Source organism: Balearica regulorum, chromosome 7 (assembly GCF_011004875.1).
Source record: "Balearica regulorum gibbericeps isolate bBalReg1 chromosome 7, bBalReg1.pri, whole genome shotgun sequence".
Taxonomy (NCBI): domain Eukaryota; kingdom Metazoa; phylum Chordata; class Aves; order Gruiformes; family Gruidae; genus Balearica; species Balearica regulorum.
Window position 1 is genome coordinate 18,934,720 of NC_046190.1, and position 18,895 is coordinate 18,953,614.

Below are 18,895 nucleotides of genomic sequence, written 5' to 3' on the forward strand. Positions count from 1 at the left end.
AGATTAGACAAATTTCCCCCAGTCTTGAAATATGGGGCCAAAAATTCTATGTGAGCTAATAAAATTTAAATACTAGCTACCTGGATAAAAACCCCTAATGATTCAAAATTGTCAGCATGAGCTACCACTGAAGAAAGGCTAGCCAACAAATATTTGTTAACACAGCGTTAAAAAAAACCCCGCTTGAATACCTGTTAGTGCTGCCACCAAGGAGTCCACATAAGTCTTTGCTGAGAAGCGTTGAGCACTAATGTGCTTTAACAGTGAACAGCAGTGAAATCACACAACAGACTTCCAAAGTATTGCACCGATCAGTCTGTTTTCACACTGAGTGCTATTAGATATAGTTATTTGCTCTGGAGAATTTGCAAAGCATAGGTGGGTTAAGGGGCTTGCCTAAGACAACAGAAGTTGCATGATAGAGATTTTAATTTCCATCTCAGCTCCAAGTCATCGGTTGATATCAGGCAAAGGCAGATCAACTCAAAAAAAAAAAAATACACACTCTCCCTGCGCATGATGATTTTTCAGCCTCGCATTAACCTAAAGATTCATTTACTTGATATCTGGTACCTGTGCTCTCAGTTTAAATAAACAAACAAAAAAATGTTTTCATGCAAATCAAAACTGTAATTCCCCAAACAAGAATAAATATTCTAGAATAATTAACATAATATCCTGTCTTTTTTTTTTTAAGCCCACGCATTTCCCTTTCCCCTTGAGAGCAGTAAATTGGGACTAAGACATGCAGCCAGAGTCCTGAGGAAAGCACTTCACTTCCACCACAACATCCTGAAATACCACCATGAGGGTAATAACACAGCCCATAAACCTGCCATGCCACAGTGTACGCAAGCTGGTACGCTGCCAGGAATTTTAAATAACTGATACAAACAGCCATTTTTCCATGGGTTATAACTCACCAAATTATAAATTTGAACAATCAGCAGGACTTCTGGCTTTAAAAATATCAAGTTTCAATTTCTAGCTCCAAATTCCTCGTACGCAACAAACATTCAAAAATAAAATGTAATTACTATAACTTTCTCTCTTGTTTTATAACCTTTGCAATATCATTAAGATGCTTCTAAAAATCACCTGGCACATGACTGGAAAAAAACAGACCCTGAACAAAGATGGCAAGACATGACTGACTGAAAAAGGACTTTTAAACAAAAGCAGATCTGAAGCCAATCTGCTGTGTCACAAAATGTATGCTCTAGGTAGAAAAAAAAAAACTCTGGAGCTTGGACTAGTCTAATTATGATTAACAGGGAATAGATATCAGATAATTGAGAAGAGCTTTTATGAAACAGACTATTGTGACAGCCTTTTTGACTGAGTCAGCTTTCTAGGTTTTATTCCAGCCACGCCACTGAAATAGTATAGTTGAGCAGTTATTTAAAAAGGTTCTTCTTAATGCCACCTCCCTCAGCAGTGATCAGAAAGAACAAAAATTGCACGTGTTATTTAACTCCATCACCCTGCTCCAAGTGCAGTTCCAACAGTATTACACGTATGGACAAAAGCTTTACTGGAAAGCCCTGAAGGAATACTGGGAAACTACATGCTCATTAATAAGGATCTTTGACATCTCCTGGGAGAGTAATCTAGGACAAGCGTACAGCACCATGTCATACTTACAAAATTTTGTAGGAGGTCAGTGAGCCTCTAGAGCCTAAGACTCTACATGCATACTGCCATCAGAATACTGAACCCCCCCATAAAGAATGAATACGCTTAGAGGGAGTAAGTGGATCAAAATAATCTTTAATCCTCTTTTTTTTAAGAGCATATTAATAACTCACAACTCTGCTGGCTTCTCAGTGGAAGTTTTCCAAAGCATTAAGCCCTCCATAAGACTGGAGAGGTACTAGCTTATACTTTATAAATCTATGTTTTTCATTATTGAAGTGAAATTAGATGGTGAAAATAAGTCAAACTGTTTTCAAAGAGCACATACAGAGTGCTTTCTGGGAAGAGGCAAAAGAGCATCTAGAACAGTTTTTGAAAAATCCTACTCTTTAGCCCTAACATAACTCACTCAAGACCCATATGTATGTTGCAAGCAAAGGCCAGTGAAGAGTAAAAGGTTTTCTTCCCTGTGCAAGATGACATGAAAGACACTCAGACTACCTAAAGGCAGCTATCAATGCAAGAACCTACTCAAAAAGTAGGACTTTCCTTTCCATTCATGTCTTGAAAGGTGTAACACAGGACTGGTTTTGCTTTACAGAAGCCTCTACTGGTTCCCGCTTACTAGGGTGCAAGTTATTTAGCTTCCCACAAGTTTCCTTTGAGAATCTGAATACTGACCTCCAAACCATTACCCCTTATGCATTATCTCTAATCACCATTTGGCCTGTAAGAAAAGCCTGAACTCCTTACAGGATCATGTTAATTTAATCATGGACTAATTTAATCTCCACAACTTTACCTAGAAATAAAAGCCAAAAAAGAAGTAACCATTCTTGCACAAATCCACATGGCTCTTGGCTAGGAAAAGCCACAATATGAATGACAATAGCAATAGTTACATAATCCCTTTATTCCAACTTGCAGCCAGCTTAAACTCCAGATGAGACCTCTTTCATGCGTATGCTTTTTGGAGAAAAAGGATACCACTGTTATCTATTGACTTACTAAAATTCTGACCTTTTCCACAGCTTTTGCAAGGAATGGAAAATGCTTAGAGGATGTGTCACACCCTCATGTTGCCTTTGAGGAAGCTCTAATTGTGTCACATCAGTTGCCCAAATCTATGGTGGGTCTTTAGTGCATTGAAGAAATTGTCAATTACACAAAATCTGGGGAGATGTTCTGGGATAAGGATACCTGAGGTTCACTTCATATAGAGACAAGATAAATTATCTATATCACCACAGTCATCATATGATGAATATAAATTTAGAAATAATAGGCAGACAGAATAGGAAAATTAAGGTCATCTGATGTATCACTGTATTTGTATTATGCATGTATTTTTAAAGGGAGGGAATTTTAATGAGAATTTTTTTTTTTTTTTTTTAAAAAGACAGTAATTTCCCCCTTTTGACATCACATCATATTACAAATTTCCTGCAGTTTAATGAGGGGGAAGCTGAGAACATATTTCTCTCTTTAAAAGTGTTTGAGAAGATTTGATTAAGTAACACCCATTTTTTTTGTGTTCAGTTAGAACTTTTAATACAAGAACTTGTATCAAAATCATGCTATATATTATAATTCTCACAACATACTTCACAAAGCGCTGGATTTAGATGTGTAGTTTGGTCACAACTAGAGCTTAGCAGACCAACAGTCCAATGCCTTCTTTACAGCAACTCATGAAGGTCTTGCAAAAGCATACCTGCATTCCCTATTTGAAACGTTTGGATCAAAAACTGCATTCTGTTACAAACAGAGAAATCCAGGGCTATGGAAATATCTCTTACATTTGTCCACAAAACTCCCCCTCTGTAACATACTATTAAAATCCGTATCGAGCTCTTTGTAAATTCAAAATACCACACACATTTGATAAGCAATCACATCTAGCTAGATCTGAGCTCCTCTTTGGCAGCTCGACTTGGACAATTTATGCCTGTGGGGAACAGTTCAGAGGTACACGAAGGATGTCCAGCTACAAACAAGTTCTCCTGATTCTTTAAGGCAGTGGGAATTCTACATGGCTGCCCAGTTGCACACGCTTTTCATTAGCTGAGCTAAGCCTGACACATTTTAGATCAGCACTCATATCTTTATTTTAAGGGACTGTGTTTGCCATTCAAAGTCTGAAGTGGAAATTTTCAAAGATACAAATAACTCCCGGGCACTTGTCCATTACAGACTTCTCCCACCAAATCTGTATTTGAATCACAAGAACAAACACATTCTTCCACATTCAGGCAGATTTGCAAAGCTGAAAGTCTTTCAGAAAATTGGAACATCATAGGCAAAACATAAAATTGGCAGAATTGCTCTAAGGAGTTTGCAGTTTGCCTACGATTACTTTGTCTAACATTACATTATTTCATGACAGTCATAAACATTAGATGCTCAATCTTTTCAACTCAAATTATGCAAAATGATAATTTCTAGCAAGTCAGATACTTGTCAGATACTTATCAGTACTGTTGAATTAAATCTCATAACTATATTACTTACTACAGGATTGGTAAAATTTTTGCTCTGTTGTTGGTCTGAAGTAAGTTACAGCAAGCTTTAACATCGTGCTACACAAGATATTCAACTCATGCCAGGAAAATTTTATGTTTCGTAATATTGTATGGTCAGCAGAAAGAAAATCATAACTCCAGTAAAATTAAAAATCTTAAATGAGGTTTCTAAAATAAAATTATTCTGGCAAATATCCTTCTCACAGTTTTTTACCCGTGTTAACTCATTCATCAATTATCGAAATGTTTCATCATCTTTGCTTCAACACAATGTAAAAAACCTTCTGGTTTTTACCTTTTAAGAAAAAGTTAACAATACAAAGTATTTTCCAGCTAGCTCTCTTGCTATTAAGTGTATTAAGAGCTGAAACCCTCCACCCCCGAAAACCCTTAACGAACATTCACAATGCTGCAAACCCTCAGTCATGACTAACCCAAAAGAGCACACCGTTGTAAAATGTTAAAGAACTATAAGTAGATGAAGAATTTATAGCTTCATTATGTCACTGCTTACAGATGCACTTGTTATTTTTAAGAAACTTGAATGAAAGCCTCTCAACGGAAAAGAATATGAAAGAAAATGAACATGATGCTTCCCCCCCCCCCCCCCCCCCATCCCCGAATAAAACGGCAAACAGAGCGAATGACACCGGGGACCGCAAAGACGGTCCCGCTCCCCGTGGCCGGGGCCCGGCGGGCGGCAGCCCGGGTCGCTCGGCCCCGCCGGGCACCGCAGGAGACCTACCCCGGCCGCCGCGCTGGATGCCGACGGGATGGGCAGCAGTTCCTCCCGCTCCGTTTCTTTCTCCTTTTCTTTCTCCCCTTCTTCCTCCTCTTCTTCCTCATCCTCGCCACCCTCCTCGGCTGACAGAGGCGCAGCGCTGCCCTGGTTCAGCTCCGCGCCCGGCGGGAGCCCCGCGCCGGGGCCCGGGGGGAGGTCGGCGGCAGCCGTGGCCGCCGGCGGGCTCTGCAGCGACATGGCCCCGCTCCCGGCCGCCCCGCGCCTGTCTCCTCACGGCAGCCCCTCAGCCCCCGCCGGCACTCGAGCTTCCGCGCCCTCTTCTTCTTCTCCTCCTCCTCCTCCTCCCACCCGCCGCCCCCGAGCCCCTCCGAGGAGCCCCCGCGGGCACCCCCAGTGCCGCCGCTCTGCTCCGCACCGCTCCGCGCGGGGCCGCCGCGGCAATGCAGCAGCCGGGCTGCTCCCGGGCGCTCAGACACCCCCGCACGGCGGGGCGGAGCGCGGCCCTGCCGCCGCGGCCCCGGCAAGGAAGGGGAGTGCGGGACGCAGCGGAGCGGAGGCTGCCGGCGCCGCCGGACCCGCTGCCCTTGCGCCCCCTCAGCCACCGCGCCACCTACAGACCGCGGGCAGGAAGAGGGGGCGCGGCCGCCATGTTGTTTATAGGCGGCTCATAGAAACGCGCTTGGCGACCGGGGGCGCTGCGCGGGGGCAGCGGAGGACACGGTTACGGAAACTCCGTAGCTCAGGAAAAGCCGCGGTGCTGGCCAGGCGGCGCCGGGCGTACGGGAACCGGGGCTCTCCCCCGCCCTCTGCGCAGCCGCGATGGCGAGGGGCGAGCGCTACGCTGCGGCCGCTCCCCGGGGGTGTCTTCGCTCGCTGGGGCGGGGTGGGGGCACCGCCGGGCCCCGGGGGTGGCGAGGCGCCCTGCAGCACCCGCAGCCCCACGAAGCGATGCTTCTGCCGGCCAGGATCTCCCCTGTCCCCCGCGAGCGAGGAGCGGCCTCTTGCAGGGCCGCGGGGGCAGGCCGGACCGGGGCATGGCTCCAAGTAAATAGACGAATAATAAATATAAAACTGTGGCCAAGGGATCTCGGGGTGGGTACCAGCACGGCACTCCCGCTCCTCCTTCACACCGGGCTGGTGTTGCACCGCTGGCAGGGACTGTGCTGTTAGTGGCACCTCTCACACCACCCTGTCACCTCGTGGTACCTCCATCACAGCTTCAAGTCACGCTTTAACGAGGAAAATACAGAAATGAAGTGTAAAAGCTTAGTCCTGTCTCCGTTTTGCTGGCAAAGCCAGAGCAGTGCCAGAACCTGTGCAATGGCAGGTCTTGGCCCTTCGTTGGGACAGGCCTCGGGAAGCCTGAGGGAATACTGCGGTCAGAGCCTCCCTGCGGTAGCCCGGGCTTGCTGAAGCTTTGCTGTAATAATATAAAAATATCAACTTCAGAAGACGAGCTATGTTGAACCGGTTGCAATACAATATCTAGACTAGATGTCATACAGCATTTGCCTGTGGGGCACTGAGCAACCACTTTGACTTGGTGTGCCAAGGTGTGGAGTCCTTTCATGTGCGAGAGGTGCCATGTTTGTGTGCGCTAAGCTACATAAAATTTAAATCCTTGAAATCATTAGCTGCCAGACAAAACAAGTTTCTTTCAGGCCACTCTAAGTTTGTGTCTGGAGAAGAGTTCCCCTCCCAGCTTCAGGATCAAAGGAGTGTAAATAGCGTTACAGACCACTTGAAACAAATCTCCAGAATTGTTTTTCAGATGGGGTAAACCATGTGACAGTTTTTCTCAGCACTGGCATTACAAAAGTAGCTCCTGCAGGTTGGAGCTGTGGTAAAGATCTCCGTAAGCCGCATAAAAGCAAGGGCATAATAGGTACTGCAGTGTTAATCTAACACATTGAAAAATGCTTTCCCTTTTTGAAGGAACTGGCAGACCTGGAATTTATTAGGTTTCATTAAGGAATCGCTTTGTCTCCTTACCAAGTTAAATGTGAGAGCTGTTTTTCCAAAAAGTTCATTCCTCACTGTGCTTACTTCCCAGTTGCTCTCAGTGGTTTGCATGAATAAGTGGCCTGCTGCACTTAAACAAAGCCCCCCAAACACTCACTCATCTTTTTCCTTCCCGTGCCAAGAAATAACATAATGATAGTAATTGCAACAACTTCAGTACAAGCAGCTATACACCCAGTGGCAGTCCCCAACTGGAAGTAATGGGCACAGCTGTTTTGTGGAGCTGTGCCAACTTGAAATATGGAAGGATCTGCTCCCTTGAGCCTGCAGAGAGATGAAGCAAAGGGAAATAGAAATGTAAGAAGGCAAGTATACAAACGAATTCATAATGCTTTTTTTTTCAATTCCATTGAGCTATGAAGGCCTGATTTCAATAGCTTCAAAAACACTGAAATAGCCTTCTACTAAGATTATTTCACAAAAAGCTAATGCAACATCAAAAGCATCAATTTTTACTGTCAATACTGTCCTGTGCTATTTGAAGCTGAAGTGTTCTGTTGAACTAAACTAATTCAGGTGAATATTTTGACTTGTGATAATTATGAAAATAGGCACAAAAGTACTGTTAAAAAACCTTAGTATTTTTCTAAGAGTAAAAGGATCACATATTGAAGGAGAAGCAAATGCATTTTCCTGCTTCTAACAAAGGTAGCATACATCTGGTGCCTAGGGTTTGTAACTAAAAGTATTTCAATATAATTCATAGATCCACAAGGCAGTCAAAGATGTAACCACAGCTGGCAAAAGCATGTCTAAACTGGCTTTCAATTTGCTAGCAGGGATGGATGCTAGCTGGGTGCAGCAGTGCTGCATGTAATGAGGCAATGCACATAAACCCTGCAATCATTTGTTGCCAAAGTGATAAACCAGGCTACCGGGCAATGGAGCAGTCAGAAAATGGGATAAAGACCGTCTGTCTTCTAACAGACAAGATTTGTGGGTTATACAATGTACAAAAATTTGCAAAACTAAAGAGAGGTATGCAACTGCCATTTTGCAAGACTTCATGGATTTGTTGCCCAGATGGCCTAGGAGCCTTGACAAAGGGCCATGCACACTCAATGCCTTTATTTTGAAAGTGTTCACAGGCTTTTTTTTGCATCACCTTTCATAATATTTCCATTTTTTTCTTTAAGGCTGATAATGCTTTTCCTTACCTTGGTAGTTGCTTTCCACCCTCAACTGTTACTATGTTCCCTCCTTTATCTTTCCAAGGGCCCTTTCCTTGATTTTTTTAATCTCTTCTGAGCTGCTTAAAAATCTTAAATCACATGGTGCCAGCTACTTCACAGTATTTTTTTTCGTGAGTAGGGTAAAGGTAAAGTTCAGTCAAAAACTGTTGCTCATGCCAAGTACATGCTGCCTGGGCCTACACATCCACCCTGCTTCCTGGATGAGTTTGCAGCCTGTGCTGGACCCCACGCTGGCATGCCACACTGCTGGCTCAGAGAAGCATACGTACACCGCAGTGACACCCCTGAATGACTACGGGGGCGCACAGGCAGTGCCTATGACCCTGAACATATTCTCTTGTGCTTATGGGAGAACAATCCTGCCTTAGCAGGGTGTTGGTCCTTTCAACCGGAAGACCTTCTTGACAAATTATTTTAAAATTGTTCACAAATATATTCCTTCTATCCAAAGAGTTTGAGTTGTCAGGAAGGGGAAAAAGTCAATGGCACATCTCTGTGCAATGACGTGGCCAGGCACAGCCCGCCACTAGGAATGACAGATGGAAACAACCCAAATGCTAACATTTGTTCACAAATGATTAGTAAATGCTTACAAGTAACAGATACACTCGCAGAGACTAGCATTTGGGAGTGATGCACAAATGAAAAAAAACAAAAAAGGGCTAAATTCCCTGGCTACTATTTTCATGACAAATAATTGAGTGTACCTCACATGTTCCTCTGTAGTCAGAAGTCAAAATGCAGCCATAGCCAAAATCAGCCCTGGTTTAATTCAGTAATATTAGGGGTGGTTTTGGCCCATTATGGGTTTTTCCCTGGCTCTCAAATGCTGTACTGGTGTTTGCAGTCAAAGAGTATCAAAGATCCCTGGTGCAAATTGGCATTTCAGGAATTGAAGTGACCTGTGTCCTTTAGAAATGGTAGGCTGAATTTCCTGTTCAGCTGGTGATACACTCTCATCACACAGCTATAGTGTGTCTCTCTCCTTTATTGAGTAGTACTGTTTCTTTCTCTTCATACTTTTTGAAGATCTCTTACACGTCCCATTACTAAATATTTGGACCATTTAACACGTGTGCTTTGTGAGATGGACCCTGAGTGGGCACAAGGGAAGCACAGGATGGCTGAAACATCAAAAGGGGATGCAAAGGCTGGAGACAGCCCGTTTCCTCTCTATGGGAGTAGGAGAGAGAGAAATGGTTGGGACTTTTCCAACACAACAGGTTTTCAGCAAAACATTTCGGTTTCAACAGAAAGACCTGATTCATTGAAATGGAAATGTTTTACAAAGAAGCATCTTTTTCAGTGACCTTTTAGCAGAACTCAGGCAAGATGCCACCAAAATCCACCTGTTACTCTGCAGACTCAGTTGGAGAGCTTGCTGCACTTGCCATGTGACTCATCAAAATCAGAGACTGCATGACTTCTGGACTCTCCAGCCAGCTATCTCCCGAGCTGCTCTACTCTCTCGTGCCACCTGCCCACATCACCCATTAGGGAAGATGGAAGTTCATGTCTGCCCACAAGTCATGACTGTTCTGAGATTGCACAGCTTCAGAGCTTGTAAGGGATGACCCCGATCTCATCTCTCCTCCCCTCTTGGCAGCCATCCTTTTCCCTTGAAGTTGGACTAAGGTATAAATTTGGGGAATTTTGTCCTAAAGAATCCAAATGATTGTGAATCTGCCATTGCTGACAAGCTAGTCCAATTATGCTTATTGTTCTTGCTGGGAATAGGAAATTACATCAAACTTGAGCTTCTCTTACTCTGTCTTTCAGTCTCTGGGTCACATACCTTCATCTGTGAGAGAGAAAAGGTCCGTCTTTTCCCAGAGCACATGTGCAAGGTGCACTGAAACTCTCCTGAGCTAGGTCCATGTTATTTCCCCTATGACTAAGATTAAGTGAACTAATCTATAGCTCTCACCATTTGGCTGTCCTCCAGTACTTGGAAAGCCCGATTTTTTAAAGAGTTTGTAAACATTTAGAAAAGTGGTGCAAAGAACTACTCAGCCACTTCATCTGAGGCACTTACATGCAAGTTACCCAGCTGTTGTTTTGCCTTGGCAGATATCAAATTATATCTTTCTCTTTGGCAAATGGTAAACTTTTGATTGAAGGTACATCATCAGATGAGCTGCATCCTGTTTGGGCATTCCTAGTACAGAGAAGGAAGAGGAAGTCAGCAGTTCTGTCTTATCTGCATTTGCATTTTGGGTTCCTTGTCATCACTGGCCGGTGCAATACAACATCTGTACCAGCTAACTGTGAAAGGCTCATGGACACTGGTGCCTAGGCAACAGCTGATTTTTTAGGTTAGTGATTAACTCTTTTTTATCTGCCTGAATAAGCTGGATATTATATTACCCCTTGCCATGGAACAGGACCTTTGTGTTGAAAGAAATCATTAGTCTCTGTGAAACACTATGGCTATTTTAGTGATGTCCAGAGTGAGGTTTTCTGTGATAACATGGTGTATGCAAACACTAGAAGAGAGACACAGCACCAAGTGAAGAGAATGAGCTTAGTGACCGTGCAACTTTTACTAAGATTTCCATTTCTTCTCCCCAGAAGGTTGGTGTTGGTTATTCAATCTTTAAATTCCAGTTAACTTCACTTAAACTCTTGCAAGATGTAACAGTAGCATGATCTCTCCCAGGGTGTAGCAAGGGAAAAAAGTTAAAGCTAGGAGATAACCTGTCTATCTTTATCTGAAAATTATTTTTGAATGAGATAGAGGCAGGTATTAGACACAAAATTTTATCCAATTTCTATTCAAACTGGAAATAAGAAACAAGTATGCCATGCTAAAGAAGGTTCAAATGAGGAGGCAGTATATAACATTTAATTCAGAAAGTTGCTTCTGTACCTTTGTCATCATCTGACCTATAAAATTATAAAGTACTGTTAGAATTAAGATTTCTGTTCAGCATGGCTTTGCTAATCTTTGCTTCCTTACGGGTTAACAAACTAGTCTGATTTCTTTAAAAAGAGAACATTCCTGAAGTGACAGCGAGAGATAACAACTGTAAATAATTTCAGTATGCTCATCCTCTTTGCTTAAGAGGACTGGGCGGAAAGGCGCGGTGCCGGTGAAGGCGGCGGTAACCGGGGCTACAGCTCCCTCCAGCGCCGGCACGGCGGCGTTTCCAGCCGCGGAGTCGCTCCGGGAAGAGAGCCGGCCTCGGCTGAAACAGCGTCGCACATGCCTGGGCGCCTGGTTCCTGGCGTTTGGAAGTGACTTCTTAGCTCACGGACGTGTTTGACATCGTAGAAATTCCTACATTTTGAGCTTTAAGGATAATACGTGCGGGATCAGATCATGCGTACAATAATTTGCATGAGTATCCTGGAAACTGATAGGGTAAATGGCATAGGCAAAATTAATCTCATATGTTAGCTTGGGCAGGATTCAGAGCTGGATTCTTGAACACTGTTGAGAATTTCACATCTTTAATGCAGTATGTGGTATTCCCTTTGTAATGGCTAAAAGGAATGGGTACAGTGCCTGCTCTTTCCAATACGATGGTTAGCTAACTCTCATTGTATTTCCTATTTATGGCTAACTGTTATAAATAGGAGAGATGCCTGAACAATTTAGAGAGGTCTTGAATGTCCCAAGGAGGAAAGACCTCTGGCAGACATAGGACGGTAACTAAAATCAGAGGGCTGGGGCTGCTACTGTCCCCACCCACTGAAGGGTGCTGTTGCCGATGAATCTGCTCCTTTCCTGCCACACTTTTCAGGCTGGTCTGTAAAATAAACCAGCTCTGATTTTAATCTGTTGGTACAAGCCTGTAGGAACCCAAAGTGGAGGGGGAGCCTCTCCCACAGTGCTAGTGGGGCTGTTCCTGCGGCAGAGCAAGCTCTGAGGACAATTCTTCCCATATCCTGCTCCTCACCTGCAGCTGGAGCCAGGCATGGATCCACCTGTGGATCTGTAGCACAGACACCAATGTGCCCCAGCTCGGCACCTGACCGAGCGGTAGCTGTAGGGTGCTGTGTCAAACAGGCAGGTACCAGGCTCTCCTAGGCTCAGCCTTCCCTCTTCCGGGGCTGGTTTACTTCCTCTTCTTCCCTGCACAGGGTAAGTTACTTGAGAAAGTCAGTTGTTTCAAAACGCGTGCCAGGGCTTTCTCCCCTGCCTCCTATAAATACCATCCGTTCTAAACCCAACTTTTCCACTTTGACAGGATTTTCTTAACTTTCCCACACTGTTATCAGTTGCAAATTTCCCCTTGGATGCTGCCACAAACCCACTGGCTGCCTTTCAACAGCTTGCCTGATGTACCTATGAGAGGGAGCAGAGGTAAGGAACAGCGTGCTGTGCTATGGTGGCCACAGACAAAACCACAGAAGGGTGAGGAAAAACTCCCAACATGACCCCTAGCTGTGCTGTAGTGTCAGCATAGGCCTACCACACATACTGAAATGTTCACCATACCTCTGAGGAGCACCCCTGAGGTTTCACGGCAGCTTTGGAGTAAGACAGCAGCTTCAGGACATATCCTCAGTCAGCATGGACTCTGACACCAGAAGCTCCCTGTGTGCCAGCAAGAGGCAGCAAGGGACACGACTCATAATTTTCCAGGAGCACCAGAAGTGTTTATGGGATCGGATGGGTGCCAAGGGCATCCCTGTGCTGTGCAGCCTGGATGCCATTCGAACACGCTGAAGGGCTGGCCGTGGCTGCAGGCAGGGTCCAGGGCAGGTCACGCTAGCATACTCCCCAAAGGCCTTTTAAAAAAAATGCACAAATGTAAGTAAATAAGATCTAGATGGGTTTTATGGATAGTGGCTAGCTTCTTTTACAGAAATACTCACTCAAAACTTGTTCCTTCCTAAACAATTTCTACTCTAGTAAAACCTCCTTGTCCAACATAAAACACAAGCAGCTCCCCTCAGTGTGTGTGGAACAAAAGGAGTGATGCAAACACAACTAATGTAATGGCAACAGAATATACATAATAAATGAAGAAATAATGCTGTTTTTCTTCTTTTGTCTTCAGAGGAAATGTTCACCAAGTGGTGAATAATGACATTTTCTGCCCTTGCCCCACTCACAATCCATGTATAAAAAAACCCCACCATGGTGTTTGACTTCAGTGGTAGAAACTTTAAAAAAGAAAAGCATTGGTCTAGATAATAGGATTGATATATCTGACTTCTTCCTGAATAATTATTTTTAAGAGATGTTTTCCCTTTGTACTTTTCCTGCAGTAATTCTCCTTAAAAAATATTCTGTCGTTTTTCACGAAGATCTTCACCTCTACGTAATCTCTACTAGGGTCATACTCACTGGAGTCCCTGAGACACGTAGTAAGGCTGTAGTTACAAAACACTTTTCATGTATAGATAGGAAATATTAAAACTAATAGCTGTACCAGGTCCCTGTATAAATTATTACAGTTCTTTAAATTGAAAACTCTCTACTGAAAATAAATCTGGAGGCGTTTTTCTCGAGACTGGCTTCAGCTCCTGGCATTGGCCAGTGCTGGCAGTGTGAGCAGGACATCATTTTCCTTTTCAATCCAAGTGACAGAATAGGCTCATCCTGGTCTTCCACCCTGCACTGCTCCACCTGGAAAAAGAAAAGGGGCAGAGGAAAGGTCTTGCAGAGCTCTCTGTGAACCCTCTGTCCAGGAGAAGAGGCAATAAGGAGATGTGTATAGATCCTCCCTGTGCTGCAAAGCCTGGACAGGGGCGAGCAGGGGTGCCTGCTCCTGCAGGGTGTGTGTGGGGGGGGGTGAAGCCGGGCGAGGATGGCCCTTCTCCCTCCAAGGGGCTGAGCTGGCAGTGGGGGAACAGGGGAACCAGCTGTGCTTATAGAACAGTCTCCCACATTTTCAGCTGATATTGCAGAATTTACTGCTATTGAGTATAGAGGTGTCTGATTTGCTGGGGAGCACTGCAGGAGTACAGGCTCCTTCCCAAGGCAGTGGTGCCAAGTTATAACGTCATTTGTATTCAGCCAAGTAGTTCTATTTATAATAACCTTTCAGGTGACCCAATCGTACACTTGGTAAAGCACTTCTAAAGAAGGAGATTACTTTTTATCTTTCCAGGGTATGAAGTCGTGTACTATATAAATACTGCAGCTTAACTACTGTCTATTTTGAATGTCAGTTAGGATCAGGTAGTGTTTATACACTCCTAGTTTTTAGCAGTTTTTATTCAGGACTTTTCAAATTTGCATCAAGCTGAAACTTGGCATGTAAGCTGTCAGCACAGATGCTAGTTTTATTCCAAAAATAGAGTATGTTAAAGCTTTTAAAGGTGTCAAATGGCTTATTTATGCAGTGGTTGCAGATGCTTTAGTTTTCTGGCTCTTTCAACTATACAAAAGCTTACTGTATTGCCTCCCTCCCTCCTCCATTCTCCAATGTTACAGTCCTGAACAGTGAGGAATAAGAAGACAAGTAATTGCACTGAAGTAATAATCCAAGGATGGTGAGCCCTGGAAACAGGTGTAAGTAACAGTTATTTTTGGTGAAACAGAACTATCCTTACAGAGTCACCATAAAGAAAAATATTGAGAAGGCACCCGAAGTGAACACCTTACCCAAAATGATGATGGTGAAAGGGAAGACAAAATCCTCAGCACTGTGAAGGGTCCCTAACACTCCCATTTGGACAAGGAAGAAACTCCTCCTGGTGATGACAGGAACCTCCGCCTCTGCAGTAATCACTGCAGAGGATAGCTCTGCATCCACCACAATATTTATTGAGTATGTGTATTCAAGTATAAGACATCACAATTCAGAAAACTGGTAATAGTATAGATCACTTATGTTCAGTGATCTACAACACTGTTTGAATGGTAAAAAACCCACCCCTCATAGAATAAACCAACCCAAATACATATCCACAGGTGAACCCATCTGCTCCATTTTGCACAGGCAAAGAAATGCCCTCTGCCATATCCTGCAGTTAACAAACCTGACTTCCGGTAGACTGCAAAATAAGACCAGGATATTATAAAACACAGTACCTTTCCTGCAGAGTGCCCTGCCAACAGCTGCAGGAGAGGGCAGATCAATGTAAATATGACATACATCCTGTTCTCTTTCTTTTGTAAGTTCCCTGAAAGACAGGATGGGAGAGATAACAAAGCTAGGATAAATTAGAGACTGCATTTTTTCCTAACGTGCATAAAAATGAGACAGCCCAAAAGATACAGGCAGAAGAATCCATGTTTGTGTCAGTGTCTGCCTAGACCCCTCTTGGAGCTGTGTGAATGCAGGGATCTTCACATCGCACATCATCTGTTGCTGCTGTGTGGGCATCAGTTGGTGTTTCCTTAGCACTGCACTCTCCTTTGAAAGAGGTTTCAGGAAGCTCAGGCACAGGCTAGGGAGGAGCACAGAATGGCCATGGTGCCCAGCACTCACACTCTCAGAGGTTGGCACGGCTCTCCGGGACACTTGGCTCAGTCCAGAGTTCTGAGCGTGTCCCCTGTGCTCGGGGTGTGAGCTCCAGGCAGTGTGCAGCAGCAGCAGCTCTGTGACTCTCCCAGAGCCGAGCCGGCGGAGGGAATGGGTCAGAGGAGCACATCTTAGCCAAAAGCTTTTTGTGTCTCCTCAGCCTCTATGAACCCCAGGTCACACTGGAACGTTTCCCCTCAGGAGATGCCATAGTTGATGCCAGAGTTTTCTAGCTCCCAAGAGTTTCTTCTGTACCTGTATCCAAGTGAAGCTAATAGAAGCTGGGTTTTTTTTTTTTTTTTTGTACGTTACTCTTCCCATTGGTAGTCAGCAGTGACTATAGTTTCATGAATGCTTTCAGGTAGCATAAACCAGTTCTGGTGTTGAAAGCAGCTGTCCACCCTTCCCACCCTCCAGCTACTTCCAAGCATCTCACTACTCCCCTGCCCTGGTGTTTGCAGGAGTGTTTCATGTGGTTGTGCTTAAACTAGGGGAAAACCAAGAACGGTTGGTAAATCATTCACGAAAAGATGGTGAGGGACAGAAATTCCAGGGCCTGGGCTCAGCAGTGACTCGGTGCAGTGCCTGAAGGTCAGGTGCCAGCTCCACGGCAGGGACTCACCACACTGGTGTGGGTGCTGTACAGGGTGACTGAATCAACCCCTGGGGGAGACTCAAACAGGGCACCCTTGGGATCCAGAGCCCAAATTCACTTCTCGTGCCCGGCTGCCTACAGCACGGAAGAGGAATGTGCATGTAGGTTATATTTTGTGAGAACTGCCCAAAAAAGGTACAGTGAATATTTTTTGCTTGTGGTGTGATTTGACACATGACATACCACAGCAACCTGCCAGGGCAAAGAATGCGATCCTAGTATGTATCTGATATAATTAAGGATGTATGACTTAAGTACCAGCTCATGGCAGCAGTCTGAAGTGATACCATTGGACTGAGATACAACATTGTGGTTTTGCTTCCCATCTAGGGAATTGCAATTTGTGCTAAAAATACTGTTGGGCGCATGGAAATGCAGAGTGTTATCGCATGCGGAGGGAGGGATGGAATGTCAGTCCCAGTAGAAGTCACCACAGAAGAGGGAAAATGTAGCAATGAACATTTTAAGGTGAGCCTTTTTGTATTGCCAGCAAGAAAATCTGTGACTGGGTTGACATTCTTTATCCCTTCCTCCCCTCTGTCCCTCACAGGATGAGAAATGATCTGTTTAGAAGTGAGTCATAAGTAAATAAAACATATGTAGGTAAGCATTTGCACCGTATTAAGGATCAGGTTTCTGCCACACACCATATCTGTGTAGCTCCTGAAGATGATGTTTTCCTCCCTGTGTTTTGTCATGGGAAGAAGCATTTATTTTTTAGCTGTATTTAAAGTAACTCCTCTCTAGGGAAAGATGGGAGGGGATGCTTGACATGCAAGGACCGCAGTGACTCATCCTCCCCTCCAAACCCACTCTGTGCCCTGGCTCTGCTATCCCAACTCTGGGTGGCACACAATGACTGTGATTTAAGAGAGCAGCCATAACAGGAGAGTTGTTCTGGCAACCTTTTTAGAAAAAGTACCCATGACCCTGTCTGAAATTTTGGTTACAGACAGCGGCATCTGCTGAACTATTTAAATTGATACATTCAGGTTCTACAACCATATAATCAGAAGAGAGGGAGCGGAGAAATTTATACACAGAGTTACTTGTGAAGGACAATAAGGTAATAAACAAAATGTTCTGGATAAATAACAAATTAACCAAAGTGATTAGATTTCAGCCTTAGAGAGCTGTAGAGCCAACTCCTGCCCATTTTACCCAAACGAGCAGTTTCATTAACAACAATCTGCTTCTTAGTAAATTGCCAGTTATAATAAAAACAATTAAACTTGTTCTTTTGTTTCTCTATTGTTATGCATTTTAATAATGCTGGTCGTAACCATTAAAAGTTGTGCTTTTGTACTCCCGCGTTGCAAAATGCTCTTCACATTGCTGTTAAACTGCTCAATCTCCCTTTTCTGTCTGAGCGTCAATATGGCATCCACAGAAGAGGCAGAGGAAAAGGAAATACATCCAGAACAGGTGCACGAGCGGGATGATGCAACCGTCTGTTCACTCTGCCCACAGGAGCAACGCGGCACCTCGGGGCCATGAGCGTGGATACAGAAAGAGGGACTGAGTGAATTCCATGCCAAAACATTGACAACATCTGATGTGTGCAAGAGGGATGCTGAGCACACCGAACTGCGTGTCTTGCTGAGCATAATATCATGCAAATGCCAGTGGGGTTAGATTTGCACACGGTAATCATTTATTTGCTATAAAAACAGATGTGCCGTGTAACTGTATCTAAAAGGTGTGGTCCCAAAATCAACAATCCAAAGCCCATATGCAGATAAAGATTTTGTAACTTTAATAGCAGCGAGTTTTCTTTAGGAGTTGTTTCATGTGTTTTCTCTTATACTATTAATGAAGTACTTAAGGCTATTCAGGTGAATAGCTAGCTAAAACCTCATGATCTTTAATATGCATATATACTATACTTATAAAAAAACTACGAAAATGAGTTGGCAGAATTTTGCATGAAGTTGTGGGTAACATCTCTTACCTGAACAATGGTACATTTAGGAAGTGGCTGGCAGTTTTTGATTCGGCCCATGAGAAGTGACACTCCGTGAGACTCCCTTTGTACCCATTCTTAGGAGCACTACGAGAGAGAGAGTGGCTCAGCGGTGTGACAGCTCTGGGGGGAGATATTTCACTTTACTGCCCCTATGAAAGGGGAAGAGCGAGGTAAAATGATATTAATTTGAATGGTTATCCACACTTCCAAGCGTCCCCCTTGAGAAGCTAGCAGAGTTTTGTACAGGCGCTACTTGTCCCTCTTTCTGGAGCCCCTGAATCTGTTGTGCTGAATGTTGTATCAAAAGGCAGGCCCAAGGGAAGCTGACAATCTACATGTGATACAACAGATAATAAATGAATATTAATGGACGGAAATAAGGAAATAATTCTGTTACAGGCCACTCAGCAATCTGAAGAATTTGTTTGCAGAGAAGGTTAGAGGGGATAAAAACTTCCTGATTTCTAGCAAAAAGACTGCTTCTAAAATAGAAGGACTTTGCTCAATAACTTTTTACAATCTGTTTGGAAATTCCTCATGATACTAAAGGCTGTTTAGTAAAAGAAAAAAAGGTCCCTTGGGTCTTTGCACCAAGGATAACATAGTTCCAATCCAAACTGGAGCTCCACAATACCATTAAGAATATATTAATGGTAACAGACCGCTGTACAACTGAAAACACAGGTCAAGGACACAAGACACCCGTGCCTCAGTAGTTTTCCATTTTCTCATGATG

General features: G+C 44.0%; 1 protein-coding gene and 1 long non-coding RNA gene across 4 annotated transcripts in view; both read right to left on the minus strand.

Annotated features, from left to right (window-relative positions):
- The window catches only part of HECTD2 (HECT domain E3 ubiquitin protein ligase 2), a 40,071-nt gene extending 34,323 nt beyond the window's left edge, over window positions 1-5,748 (minus strand). Inside the window, exon 1 of one of the 3 annotated variants that reach the window (XR_012836343.1) lies at window positions 4,903-5,736. Coding sequence is in view for 1 of the 3 variants with exons in the window: in XM_075758272.1 (XP_075614387.1) it covers window positions 4,903-5,136 (234 nt within the window). In the remaining 2 variants the exon portion in view is untranslated. Of the gene's footprint in view, window positions 1-4,902 lie in introns of all 3 variants that reach the window. The other 2 variants (XR_012836344.1, XM_075758272.1) reach the window with 2 other exon arrangements.
- Window positions 5,749-6,889: 1,141 nt separating this feature from the next.
- LOC142602600 (uncharacterized) overlaps window positions 6,890-18,895 on the minus strand; it is a 32,168-nt gene continuing 20,162 nt past the window's right edge. The window contains exons 2-5 of the long non-coding RNA XR_012836345.1: window positions 15,106-15,197; window positions 12,017-12,851; window positions 10,150-10,272; window positions 6,890-7,185 (exon numbers count right to left, since the gene is read on the minus strand). This is a non-coding gene — a long non-coding RNA (uncharacterized LOC142602600). The remainder of the gene's footprint in view (window positions 7,186-10,149; window positions 10,273-12,016; window positions 12,852-15,105; window positions 15,198-18,895) is intronic.